The 14809-nt window shown below is 42.8% G+C and overlaps 1 protein-coding gene across 1 annotated transcript in view; it reads right to left on the bottom strand.

Moving 5' to 3' along the window:
* Positions 1-848: 848 nt before the first annotated feature.
* AFF2 (ALF transcription elongation factor 2) overlaps positions 849-14809 on the bottom strand; it is a 763943-nt gene continuing 749982 nt past the window's right edge. Inside the window, exon 21 of the mRNA XM_077487656.1 lies at positions 849-1680. Within this exon, the coding sequence (XP_077343782.1) occupies positions 1559-1680 (122 nt within the window). The 3' untranslated portion in view covers positions 849-1558. The remainder of the gene's footprint in view (positions 1681-14809) is intronic.

Genomic DNA, 14809 nt, shown 5'->3' on the forward strand with positions numbered 1-14809 from the left:
GCTGTGCTGTTAAAAAAAATGAAAAACAAAACAAAACACTAAAGCATACAGTATTGTGTTAAATCGTTGTGTTAAATTAACATCTTCAGCAGCAGAAGGTATGGGGTTAAAGCATATTTGGTTCTTAATCTGAAATCTGAGGTCATATTAGAATACACTGGCTTAATTTTCTCCATTCAATTTGCTTCATAAGGAAGGTAGCCAATGTGAAAATAAATAGAAATGCAATATTTTCTATAGTTTTTAGCGCAAAAGCCTTTCTATGCTGATCCTATTATCATGCATTTGTGTCAAACTACTGATAACCCCACATATTATAGTTTTAATAAATTAAATTTAAATTAATAATACAACCAATGTCTACACTTCTAGGGAACTTTCAGCATAAATAATACACTAAACATAATTACAATGCAAAAAATTATTCTTGAAAAGTAATAGTAAATAGTCCCTTAGAGGTATCCTTTTCATTATACCATTTGAATAACCAATATAATCTATACCAAGAGAATTACACTTATTTAATACAACGGTTAATGCTATGGCCTTTAATTAGTTGCATTGTGGAAAGAACAATGATGCTCAGTAACCCACAGCAGCCAATTAGGGTTTGATGTTTCAGCACTTTGTTGTAGGCAGTGATATTGTAAATTTTTTTATGATTAGTGATTATGGATTACAACAAAGTTTGAATGACTGCAACTTTATGCAGACAAACCAGTTGCTGCAGGCTACTGAATTTGTACATCGCTGTACCTTATCGATGGAAATTGTTAAAAATGATACAATCTTCAGTATCATTCTCTATGTGAAAATCCAATTTATACCTATAGTTTCTGTTTTGTTGGTTTTATAATATAAAATATTATTTATTATTTCCAAAACAAGCTTTCAAATAGATGAAGAAACGGGCAGTACAACAAAATGAATATGAATTAAAAAAAAACACATTTGAAATAATTTAAACAGCAAACTGTTCCAGTCGGTTTTGGTTCAATGAGTTCTACCATAGTAAACATGGTTATTCTGGCCAAATGGCTTTATTGTAATACTGACTGATCTCTTGTCTTTCAGCAGTAATAAATATATTGTGTAGATTTTTTTAATATGGGGCTTACTTAGTACTTGTTTAAATTATTACTATGGTAAATACGGTAACTTTTCTACAAATGTAATACTCAAAATTCAATTTTCTGAATTAAAGTGATTTCACAAAACACTTATGTACCAAAAAGGTTTTGTTCCAAATCTTCACAAAGTGCATCACATTCTTAAGTAAAGGCAGTGAAGACTAAAACAATATTTTTTAAACATGTACTGCTTTATAAAGCACATAGGTACGGAGATCCAAGAGGTGGAAAGGCATAAGATTTGAAAATGAATGGTTAAATCAATAAATGCTACGGTGTGATATGAATTCCCAATTATGTTAAAATCCACTTCCAAGAGACATAATATAAAAAGCTGAAATTACGGTACATGAGTATATTTCCACCAGCGACTGTCTTTTTGCCGGTAGAGGTAGAATTCAGGAAATGTATGATGAAAAGTGTAGACACTACAATAACTGCGCTTCAATGCGTAGCCAGTGAAGTCCTTGTCGAACATAGCGCACCAAGTCGGTCATGGTACTGTGTTGTGTTAAGGGTTCCATTACCGAATCTAGTTCAAAAAAGAATTCTGTAATGACAAAAAATGTTTTAAGCAACCAGATGCATATAATTACACATATCTAAACAATGGGGGTTATTTACGAAAGGCAAATCCACTTCGCACTACAAGTGCAAAGTGCACTTGAAATTGCACTGACAGTGCACTTGGAAGTGCAGTCGCTGTACATCTGAAGGGTAGATCTGAAATAAGGGGAATCTCTGCTGATTTTATCATCCAAACATGTGCAAGCTAAAATGCTGTTTTTTATTTTCCTTGCATGTCCCCCTCGGATCTACAGCAACTGCAATTCCAAGTGCACTTTGCACTTGTAGTTTAAACTTGTAGTGCAGAGTGGATTTGCCTTTCGTAAATAACCCCCAATATGTCCCAATGTTACTAAATAAATTTGTATAGTTACATTTTTTTAGTAATTACAAGGTTATATGATGTTCAAAAACATAATATTTGCTTTAAAATACAACAATGAGTATTGAGCAATAGTTTCTTCACTGCTAACATTTAGGAGAATTCTGCACCCAGTTTAAGGTTTTTCTTAGAACACAGAGGTTAATTTACTAAAATGGACAAAATCTGGTGTAGCTCACCCATCAGCTTCCAGTTTTTTTGTCAAAGCTGTTAATTGAACTAGCTGAAGTTAGCTATTATGCCGGCTGTTATGCCGGCCATACATGGTTTGAATTTCAAAAGAATTTTCTTTTGAAAATCGTATCTAAGAATTTTCGGACAAATTTCACACCATTAGTAATGGCTGGTTTTCGTGTGGCAATCAAATTTGAGGAACCTGACATGTTGGACATTTTTAGAAAAACTATTTTCTAATCAATGATGGGAGAATCATGCGAGAAATGTAATAAGAAAAAAAATGCGCATGTGCAAGAAAAGAAAATTTATGTAGAGAAAAGAAGATTCTTTTTTGTAGCAACATGAGGTGAAATTGAAGGCTTGGTCGGCCGAATTTCGAAAATCAATGGTGGCATCATCAGATCACAAAAAAAGAACTTTCTGATTTTGAAAAGAAATTTGTTCGAAATTCAACCATGTATGGCCTGCTTAAGGAAAACTTGCCTTGTTTTCAGAGACAATACTGCTCAAGGTAAGCAAAGCACCATATGTAGATACCTTAAATTGCATTTATTAGAAGATACCAAATTGAAGGAACTATTACAAATATATAAAACAAATCTAACATATAAAACATGGAGAAAGTTTATCAAACTCTTGAAAGGCAGGTATTCTATTATAGTCAACTAACAGAGAGAGAGGATTTTAGTCAAGTGTATATCCTTGTGGTTTTATGATACTAACCATACAGGGCCTATTTGGACTCTCCTTTTCCAAGTGTAGTATCAAGTATTGTCATCAGTTGCTATGGGCATAATGGAAAACTACACAATTTTTATATGCCAACCAACCCAAATTCCGAAATTTCATTTTTAAATATTGTTAATAACAGAAACATTTGTATGTAGGTTACTTACCTTGTCCCCTGGATACTGCGATGTCTCCCTGCTGTGATCTGCGAGCCGCCTTGTCTCGCTCGATCTGTCACAGTGCCGGGCTCCATTCCCTGCGAGCGTTGCGACGCATGGGGATGGAGTTTGCGCCAAATTCAAAAAGTAAAAAACACAGTATAGATACAGAATACTGTAATCTTACAGATTACAGTACTGTATCAAATAATTACACATCCCCTTTGTCCCTAGTGGTTTGTCCAGTGTCCTGCATGCAGTTTTATATTATAAATACTATTCTTTCTGCCACTAAACTGGAGATTGTCCATAGCAACCAAAAAATTTCCATTTACGTCAAAAGTGCTTTTAGACCAGCTAGAAAACAGTGATAATAAATTAGATGCACTTGCAGAATTGAGAAATAGTGATTCGTGGGGAAATTCATCATCAAACACTAAAAGTAATGACAGCGACAATTCTGCAACTGAGCAAATTTCAGTGTTTTTGATTTGATTACATTATTGAATAATTTTTATTATTATTATATTATTATTTGTTATCATTTTTATAATTATTTATTATATTTTACTTATAATATATATATATATATATATATATATATATATATATATATATATATATATATATATATAATGTATACAGTCCCTGACAAAAGTCTTGTCGCTTTTCTATTTTGTAGAAACTGCTATTAACCTGACTTTTAATTAATCAATTGGTGTTAGAAATAGCTCATATGAAAAGCTAAAGCCCTCCCAAATGATGTTTAATGCACTGAAAGAAATTAGTTTCACTGAAATTTTTTTTATCATTTAATCAAGACAGACAGGTCAAATTTTGGCCAGACAAAAGTTTTGTCGCCTATACAGAAATTGAACAACTTTACTGAAAATCCAAAAATATGTCAGCAAATTAAGTAGTGGTGCTGTGAGATCCAAATGTAATATCTTGTATGACTTCCATGAGCTTGAAGGACAGCATCCATGCGATTTGGCAAGGATTCATACAATTTATTGATGAAGTCATCAGGAATAGCAAAGAAAACAGTCTTGCATGCCTCCCAGAGTTCATCAATATTCTTTGGTTATGTCTTCTATGCTTCATCTTTCATCCTACACCACATATGCTCAATGATGTTCATGTCTGGTGACTGGGCTGGCCAATCCTGGAGCATCTTGATCTTCTTTGCCTTAAGGAACTTTGATGTGGATATGGAAGTATGCGATGGAGCACCATCCTGCTGCAAAATTTGGCCTTTTTTATGATTGGGAATATAAGAGGTAGCTAAGATTTCTTGGTATTTTAGACTATTGATGTTGCCTTCCACCCTGCAGAACCCTCGCACACCCCCATACTGGATGTAACCCCAGACCATGATTTTGCCTCCACTAAACTTCACTGTTTTCTGGATAAATCTCGGCTCCATGCGGGTTTCAGTAGGTCTCCTGCAATATTTGCGGCGACTGTGGTGTAATTCAACAGAAGATTCATCTGAAAAATCCACCTTCTGACACTTTTCCAGAGTCCATCCTTTTAGCAGGCTGTGGCCCTTGGCAAATGCCACACTGTTTTTCAATCATCTTTTGTTTAGTGCTGGCTTATGGGCACTGATTCGACCATGGAGGCCATTTCGAGACAGAATCCAACAAACTGTTCTGGTTGACACAGGGACTTCAGGTGACCAGGTCTCGTGGAGCTCTGCTGCAGTGGAAAATGGGCTGGCCTTGGATTTTCGAGCCAACAAACGGTCCTCTCGAGCAGATGTCTTGTGGGGTTGGCCTGACCTGGCCTAGTCCAAAACGTCTCCAGTCTCTTCAAATCTTCTTTTTATCCTCTGAACTTGACGCTGAGACACATTGAAGGTGTCTGCCACATCAGCAGTGGATCTGGTCTTCAGCCTCTTGATAATCAACACTTTAGTCTCCGGGTGAATCTTAGGCATGTTTGCAGAGGTCTAGTTGCAGTTGAGAAGGTCAAGTGTACTGGTGTTCTTTTTATACACACCTGAGACCTAATTGATCCATTATTAGTCACAGGTGAAGCTCATATAACAAGGCAACAACACTTATGTCTTGGCAAAAATTGACTTAATGGGCTTTACCAAGCTGTGAATATTAGAATACTTTTTGTCAGTTTCGTATTGCACTGAAACATTATTACAAAAGCTGTTGGGATTAAAATTACCCATTTCTTGTAACAAAATCTTGATTAGAAATATATTTTAGCGAAACTTCAGGTCAACACAAGCGACAAGACTTTTGTCAGGGACTATATATATATATATATATATATATATATATATATATATATATATATATATATATATATACAGTATATATATATATATATATATATATACAGTATATATATATATATATATATATATATATATATATATATATATATATATATATATATATATATATATATATATATATTATAATTTATGATTTTGTATTTCAAACTTTATCATACCCAGGATGTCTACTAGACTCTTGTTTGGACGGATTTAAATGAGTTATTTCTAAGAATTACAGGTCTACAATATAAAACCCCAAATTTCCATGCAAAATAATGGTACCACTTTCAGCACCTAAAATCTGAAATAATCATACCGCCAGGGAGGTTAACATGCTTATTATATTTAAAGTGAACCAGCCAATTGATAGACCCATTGGCTGTCACATGGCAGCGTGGTGGAGGGTCTTTAAACCCATCTAGGCACAAACTGACCAGCTCAGCTTGGAAATTTAATGAGGCTTAGTTTCCTGACTCTGACAGGTGTATGGGCAGTGAGATAGTATGAGAAAGGTAGATATAACTGTGGAAAGTAGGGGTGGCATATTAAGTGAACCTATTGCTTTGCATTAAATGAGAAAAGTACAGGTTCACTTTAACTATATTACAGTCTCACATAATGTGCTAGTCTTTAATCATACATTGGTGCAGCTTGACAGTAGGGATGGGCCAAAAGGACCCCTGTTTGGTCAGGTCAGAACTTTCGAACACAGCAAAAGTTCGGACCTGAATAAGGAACCCCATTTAAGTCATTGGGACTGAACGTCAGAAATCAAAAATGTCAATTTTGAAGGCTTATATGCAAGTAATTGGGCATACAATGGTTATAGGGGTCCGGGTCCGGCCCTGGGCATGTGTATCAATGAAAAAATGTGAATAACTTCATTTTTAAATGAGCAGTGATTTTTGTATTTTTAAAGTGAAAGCATAAAAATTAAAAATTCCTTCCAATACAGTGTATGGGGGGGGGGGGGGGTCCCTTAGTCTAACTGTAAAGTGGCAAATATGTATCATGTCTAGAATCTGCTGCAGCAATAATTGCATTTATAAAGCCAAAAAAATGACATTTTCCCTGCAAGCTGCCTTTATTTTGCTCAGCAACAGCTGGGGAGCCAGTGTGTATGATGAGGCCACAGTGTAGTGCAATGGGAACAAGACTAGAGATTTTTTGGATACATTCTGGTTTCACTTTGACTTTGGATAGAAGTAATGGTTGTGTAAAAATTGGTCTTTGGGTGTTGGTGGCATCTTCCCGCAGTAACCCTATAGAGGTAATCCTGATGAAAGCAAGAATTGACCTTGCTGTAAAAAAATTGCAATCATATGCACCTGTCAAACAGGTGCAGAAAAATTGGTCTTTGGGTGTCGGTGATGACTTCCCTCCGTAACCCTATAGTGATACTCTTGATGAAAGCAAGAATTGGCCTTGCTGTAAAAAATTGCAATGATATGCACCTGTCAAGCTGAAAAATTGGTCTTTGGGTTAATTGTGCCCATGAAACCTATACCAAAAACATTCTTCCAGATGAAATGATTGCACACCCTCAAACCTAGGCAGCTTCAAAGTCCTGCAGAGATTCCACCAACTAAAAAGACTTAATCAGTGATATCAGCATCAGGAGCTTCAAAGCTGGTAATCCTGGACTGATTCATTTTTATAAAAGTCAAGCTGTCCACAGAGTCTGTGGACAGACACGTTCTATGGCGGTAACGACGGTGACCACCTGCAGCACTGAATGCCCGTTCTAAAAGTACGCTGGATGCAGGGCAGCCCAACAACTCAATAGCATACTGGGCAAGTTCTGGACAGTGATCTATTCTCATGATCCAGTAAGTCAGTGTGTCATCAGCTGGAAAGTTCTCCATCTCTGTTTTGGCCCAGAGGTAATCATCCACCATGTGAGGCAGACGCTTCTGATGGGAAGTGCAAGCTGACAGCCCTGGGCAGCGAGGACTAAAAAAATTCCGAAATGTCTCACTTAGGCAGACACCTTCTCCAACGCTCCACTCTTGACCATCAGAAGACTCAAAACAACGTTATCCACCACACTGTAACCTACTGGAGTCAGGAAATATGTTCAATAAAATCCTCTTTAATGTCTCCTCAAGAGATGTTATCTTGTGCACTCTCTGTGGGGACGGGATGAGTTCTGAGACCTTCCCCTTTTAACGGTGGTCAAGGAGGGTTGCCAAACAGTAATCATCCTTCTACTTTATGCCATGTATTATTGGGTCCTTTCCCAGGCTTTGAAGAATGAGGTTGTCCATGTGCCTCAAATTTACAGAGGCTTGAGAAGCCACCTCCTCGGGGTCACTCAGGATGACAGCATCTGGAACTTCCTCCTCCCAGCAATGTACTACCCCCAAGCATCCTGGGGTTGGAAAGCCATCGCTTACAGATTGATACATGTCCTCCTCTTCTTCGAAGCCTATGGAAGTGCCAGAATCCTCCTCCTCGCTCCCTCTCTCCTCCTGTGTGTTCTGTGACATTGGAATGATAGTGTCTGGATAAAGTGGGCCTTGAGCAGAAAGGAAGTCCTCCTGCTGCTCTGCCTCCAGTGCCCTGTCCATGATGCCATGTAGAGTCTGCTCCAGCAGGAACACAACAGGGATTGTGTCACTAATGGATGCACTGTCACTGATCACCATCCTAGTGGCCTCCTCAAATGTTGACAATACAGTTCATGCATCCTTAATGATCAGCCATTGGCATTAGGAAAAAAGCTGAGGCAGCCTGAGCCTGTCGTCATGTTGTACTGGCACTGATACTCATTGACGGCCCTCTGCTGCATGTATAGCCACTGCACCATTCCCAAAGTTGAGTTCCACCTGGTGGGCATGTCACAAATCAGGCGGTTTACGGGTGAGTGGAATTCCCACTGAATTTCAGCCAATCGAGCAATGGCTGTGTATGACCGCTTGAAAAGGCTACAGACTCTTTTGGCCTGTTTTAGTACATCTTGCCACCCTGGGTATGTACTTAGGAAACACTGCACCACCAAACTGAGGACATGTGCCAGGCAAGGCATGTGCTAACTTTCCCTTTCTAAGGGGTGCACAGGAGGTTTGAGCCACTATTGAACATCACCATTCCTGGCTCCAGCTGGCGTGGTTTGAACCACCTCTGTGCCTGTCCTGCAGAGCTGCAAGAATCTCTTCTCTGGTGTGGTTCCTGTCCCCTAAACACACCAGCTGTAGCACTGCATGGCGCCTTTTAGCCTGGCTCTGGCAATAGCCCTTTGAACGCTTAGGGGGTACCTAAAGTACATAGGACAATTCTGCAGAGGAGGACATGGAGGTGGCGGAGGAGGAGGTGGGGGTAGAGCTCATAGGTCTGGCATCATTACCACCAGCTGTATGGAGACTTGGGGGCACAAAAAGCTGCAGCACCGAGACCTGTCCTGCATCCTTTTGAGTTGCAAGCAGCGTTACCCAGTGTGCTGTGAACAAAATATATCATCCCTGACCATGCTTGCTGGACCACGTGTCAGCAGTAAGGTGGATTTTACGGCTGACTGCCTTGCCCAATGATGTCAGAACATTCCCTTCCATGTGATGGTAGAAGATGGAACAGCCTTACGTGAAAAGTAGTAGCAACTGGGAACCTGCCTTTGTGGTACAGCACATTGTACAAATTCACAGAAGTGGGCAGAATCCACTGGGCTGAAAGGCAGAAATTGGAGAGCAAACAGCTTTGACAAGCTTGCATTCAGCCTCTTTTGGAGAGTCGGCCGGGAGATAACAGCTGCAGAATGTGATGGATTAGGGTGGCTGCTCTCTACTGTTTTTTGATGTCGGCCTCCTTGGGGAAGTGCTGCCTCAGCTTAAGTTTCCTCCTCTGCTCTATCTGGCACCCAAGTCACATCAGTGACCTCATCACCATCATCATCATCATCATCATCATCTCCATCTCCTCCATCTTCATCATTACCACTGGAGACAACTTGGCAATGCACTGCTGCTTGGGGAACATGAATGCCAATTTGTCTACCAGTCTACCTCTCTCTAGGCTCATGTTTCTGTCATCCTCAACCTCAGAACCAACATCTGAATCCAGTAATGAATTGGCATCATCAAGGAGCAAGTGGCTGATGCTGTGGTCAAATAACTCAGCTGACTCCTCAATGGCTGATGTTGAGGATATGGCAGGAATAGACGTGGACAAGGAGGCAGATTTATCCACTCTGGCAACTGCAGGGAACTGCACACTTGTTTCTACTTGCATGACAGAGGATGAGAAGGATGAGGAAGATTTAGTAAGCCAGTTCCCCACCTCCTCTGCATGCTGTGGCTGGATAGCACGGGCAAACTCACTAAACAAAGGAAATGATGCCCTGCCTGAGGACTGACAAACACATTCACCTTTGCCTCTGGACACATTTTTTGCTGACCCCTTATAGTGCCAAGGGAACGTCTGCCTCTCCTTGTTGTCCTCTCGGACATTATTGGGAGGGAAGGGGCGGTGCTTATAAGCAAATGTAAAGAAGAAGTTGAAATCTGTAGATGCACTTTAATCAATGTAAAGATGTGTTTGGGGCACTTTAATTTGAGTACTCACACTACACAGATACACTCCACCGTTACACTATAATATACTGCAATATAATGCATCAAAAATACAGTGACGCACAAACTATATGGCGTTAAACTGGCAGTAATGCATACAAAACTATATGGAGTTAAACTGGCAGTAACGCACACAAAACTATATGGTGTTAAATAGTGATGGACGAACGTTTCGCCCGGCGGTCGTTTCGCGGCGAATTTCCGACATTCGCGGTCCGCACGTTCGAACGCCTTTTTCCGTCGTTCGCCGCGGCGGACTTACGTGTTTAATGTATACAAGAACTTTAACCTTTGGTGACACGTTTATCATGTGATACAGGACAGCCAATTGAGACATGACAGCACATGGACACTTGGACATTCCCCCTAACCTATAAATACACCCGATCCGGTGGCCATTTTACATTCTTTCTTCTGTTACGATAGGGACAGGTTCCTGTGTGGAGTAGGGAGAGATAAACCACTAGCTATTTGGTACACAAAAGTTCTTTTCAGGACTGGTATAGGTGTTAGGTGTTGATAGGTTTGCTGTGCTGCTGATTCTTGCAGCAGCCTGAGTGTCTTTTGTTAGTTTAGAGAAAGGGAAAGGACGGTGTATGCTACAGGGACAGCCAGATTAGTCTTTCATCATCATCATCATCATCATTAGCTGTTACTATCAAGGTCCACAAAAGAGCTGTTCCAGTAACCACTAATCGTTCTCTTTTTTTGCCAATTTGTATAGGGACAGGAAGGAAGCAGTGTTGTCAGGCAGTGAGGGTAATTTTAAAGACTTGCTGTTATTATTAGTTCCACAAAGGTTCTTTTCAGGACTGGTATCAGTGGTACAGTAATAGGCTTGTACATGTATAATATTCTTTCTTCCAAATATAGAAAGGATATTATACTTGACTGCTGCCCTTCTGCTGCAGTCTGCTAAACATTCACAACTCACTTGTTCCACAAAAGTTCTTATAAGGACTGGTAACTTGGTATAGGGTGCTACGGTACATAGGCTTGAGTGCGGTACAGTCTGCTGTTCTGTAAGGACCGCTATCGGTCCACAATAGATAGGGTTGACGTGCACCACTGCTGACCGCTGCCCTATACTGCAGCAGTCCTTCAGCGGTATAGGGACTGACGTACAGTCTGCTAATCACTAACACACAACCTGCTTGTTCCACAAAAGTTCTTATAAGGACTGGTAACTTGGTATAGGGTGCTACGGTACATAGGCTTGAGTGCGGTACAGTCTGCTGTTCTGTAAGGACCGCTATCGGTCCACAATAGATAGGGTTGACGTGCACCACTGCTGACCGCTGCCCTATACTGCAGCAGTCCTTCAGCGGTATAGGGACTGACGTACAGTCTGCTAAACACTAATACACAACCTGCTTGGTCCACAAAAGTTCTTATAAGGACTGGTAACTTGGTATAGGGTGCTACGGTACATAGGCTTGAGTGCGGTACAGTCTGCTGTTCTGTAAGGACCGCTATCGGTCCACAATAGATAGGGTTGACGTGCACCACTGCTGACTGCTGCCCTATACTGCAGCAGTCCTTCATCGGTATAGGGACTAAGAGTTTTGTCACAGGGTCATTTAAAAAATGACAGGCAGAGGAAGAGGCAGGCCCTTCCGCAGGGGTGGTAGGGGTAGGGCAGGAGCAACAGGCTTGAGCCAAAGTGGGAAGTTGCAGAAGGTGCGTTCAATTACTTTAAAGGATGCACCAGACTTGGTTGAGTGGCTCGCTCAGCCTTACTCTTCTGCACCCTCCTCATCCTCTCGATCTGCACCCTCTTCTTCACTCTCTGCTATGTGCACCCCCAAAGACACTACCACCAACAACACGACCACCACCACCACCACCACATACCTTCCGCTTGAGTCACTGGAATTATTTTCCGATCCATATCAAGAGGACATTTCTGATGCGCAGCCACTCTTGGTATTGGATCAGGAAGAGGAGGTAGCAACAAGCGCTACTCAGCAGTCTGACGACAGTACCCAGATCAGCCCAAGGAGGAGGTTGGTCCCCGGTGTTGCTGCCTACTCCGAGATCTCTACTTATAGCGGTGGGGAAGGTGACGTTGATGATGACGTGTCTAGTGATGTCACGTGGGTGCCCACAAGAGAGGAAGAGGAGGGGAGTTCAGAGGGAGATATGGACCAGCAGATAGGGAGGAGAAGCAGGAATAACTTACATTGCACAGGAGGGACAAAGCAGACTGCAAATGTATCAGGAGCGAGTCATCGACCATGTACGGTCACATCTGGCGCTCCCAGGACACCGGCACATGGCTCCGCAGTGTGGGCTTTTTTTAACGTGTCCGCTGCTGACAATAGCGTTGCCATCTGCAATCTTTGCAGTCAACGCGTTAGTCGCGGTAAGCCCAATACTCACCTAGGGACGACCGCCTTAAGAAGGCACATGAGCAGCCATCACCGAGCCCAGTGGGAGCAACGGAACACACAAAGCCACACTGCAGGCTCTCACCGTCCAGCCTCGTCTTCTACTTCTCCTTCTCCTCTCTCCTCACAATTGTCCTCCACTCCACCTTCCATCAAGCCAAGCTCACATTTTTCTGCAAAAAGGCAGGCTTCCGTGGGCCTAATGTTTGAGCGTAAAAAAATGATGACGCCGGATAACCCTCTTGCCCAACGGTTGGCGGCTGGCTTGTCAGAACTCATAGCCCGCCAACTACTGCCATATAAACTGGTGGACTCGGAGGCCTTTCGCAAATTTGTGGCCATTGGAACACCACAATGGAAGGTCCCAGGAAGGAAGTATTTCTCAGAGAAGGGCATCCCAGAGCTATATGGCCATGTTCAGCGGCAAGTGAATGTATCTCTGGCACACAGTGTCGGTGCCAAGATACATCTGACCACAGACACGTGGTCTAGCAAACACGGGCAGGGAAGGTATATCACTTTTACTGCCCACTGGGTGAACCTTCTGACGGCCGTCAAGCATGTAACCCGTGGCACCCGTGTAGATTTGGTTTTACCGCCACGGATTGCATGCAGGCCTGACTCTTCTTCTCCTCCTCCTACTCCATCCTCCTCCCTCTCCTCCTCAGCTGCCTCCTCCTTTTCCGCTGCTAGCGTCTCTTCCGCTGCACCGCCCAAGCTCCCCAGAACCTATTCCACATGCCAGGTGAGACGTTGCCATGCCGTGCTGCGTCTGTTGTGCCTGGAAGCAAAGAGCCACACTGGCCCGGCACTCCTTTCAGCTTTGCGTTCACAGGCAGATGAGTGGCTAACACCGCTCAATTTGACAGTTGGTAAAGTGGTGTGTGACAACGGTGCCAATCTGCTTAGCGCATTGAAACAGGGCAAAATCACGCACGTGCCGTGCATGGCACACGTCTTAAACTTGGTCGTGCAGCGATTCCTTGTCAAATACCCTGGGGTCCAGGACATCTTGCGGCAGGCAAGGAAAATCTCGGCCCATTTCAGAAGATCTTACACGGCCATGGCTCGCCTTGCTGACATTCAGCGGCGACACCATCTGCCGGTCAGACGTCTTATTTGCGATTGCCCGACGCGATGGAACTCAACCTTCTATATGCTTGATAGGCTGCTCCAGCAGAAACGTGCAGTTAACGTCTACCTGTATGAACTCTGCGAAAGAAACGGTTCTGGGGAGCTGGGTTTTTTTTCACCGCGCCAGTGGCTGCTCATGCGCGACACATGCAGACTTCTGCGGCCATTTGAGGAGATCACCAAACTGGTCAGTCGCAGCCATGGCGCCATCAGTGACATGGTACCTTATGCCTTCTTTCTGGAGCGTGCATTGCGTCGTGTCATTGATCAGGCTGTGGAGGAGCAGGAGCGGGAAGATGAGGAAGTCGCAATGCTGGATGAATTCCCAGGGGGGGCTACTCTATCTGAGACAAGTCAACAACAGGAGTCTGATGAGGAGTCAGAGGAGGATGGTGCCGGGGCGGATGAGCAGGAGCAAGAAGAGCATGCTTTAAACCTTTCTGGGATCCCTGTTGTGCGAGGATGGGGAGAGGAGAATGAAGAGGACGACATTATCCTGGATGATGAGCAGGAGCCAGGCCACCACACCGCTTCCACTTTAGTGCAAATGGGGGCCTTCATGCTCCAGTGTTTTAATAGGGACCCCCGTATAAAAAGCATGAGGGTCAAGGACCAGTACTGGGTGGCAACGTACTTAGACCCCCGGTACAAACACAAAATGGCGGAAATGTTACCGCCGTCGCAGAGGGCTGTCAGAATGCAGCACTTCCAGGCCTTGCTTCGAGAAATGCTGCATTCTGCTTTTGCGTGCGCTGGCAGAGGAGCAATTCCCACTCCCAGAGAAGGATTTGCGGGTACCAATCCAACAGCGCCTGCAAGAAGAGGCCGGTTTGAAGATGTGTTGGTGACTTCGGATATGAGGTCATTCTTTCAGCCGACCCATCGACAGGTGTCATCCGGATCCAGCATCAGGGAACGCCTAGACCGTCAGGTGTCCGACTACATTGGGTTAACGGCCGATGTGGACGCTCTGAGGAGTGATGAACCCCTAGACTACTGGGTGGGCAGGCTTGACCTCTGGCCAGAGCTTGCCCAATTTGCAATCGAACTGTTGGCTTGCCCCTCATCCAGTGTCCTGTCCGAAAGGACGTTCAGCGCAGCAGGGGGGATTGTGACCGATAAGCGTACTCGCCTAGCTCACGACAGTGTTAACTACCTCACATTTCTAAAAATGAATGAGGCATGGATCTCGGAGGAATTCAACACATGTGACCAGTAGACCATGTATATGTCTATAAACTATTTTTTTAATCAAGCACACAGACCTTCTTAATTCAT

This window comes from Lithobates pipiens, unplaced genomic scaffold (assembly GCF_037356315.1).
Source record: "Lithobates pipiens isolate NorthernLeopardFrog02 unplaced genomic scaffold, aLitPip1_a1.2 Scaffold_1, whole genome shotgun sequence".
NCBI lineage: Eukaryota > Metazoa > Chordata > Amphibia > Anura > Ranidae > Lithobates > Lithobates pipiens.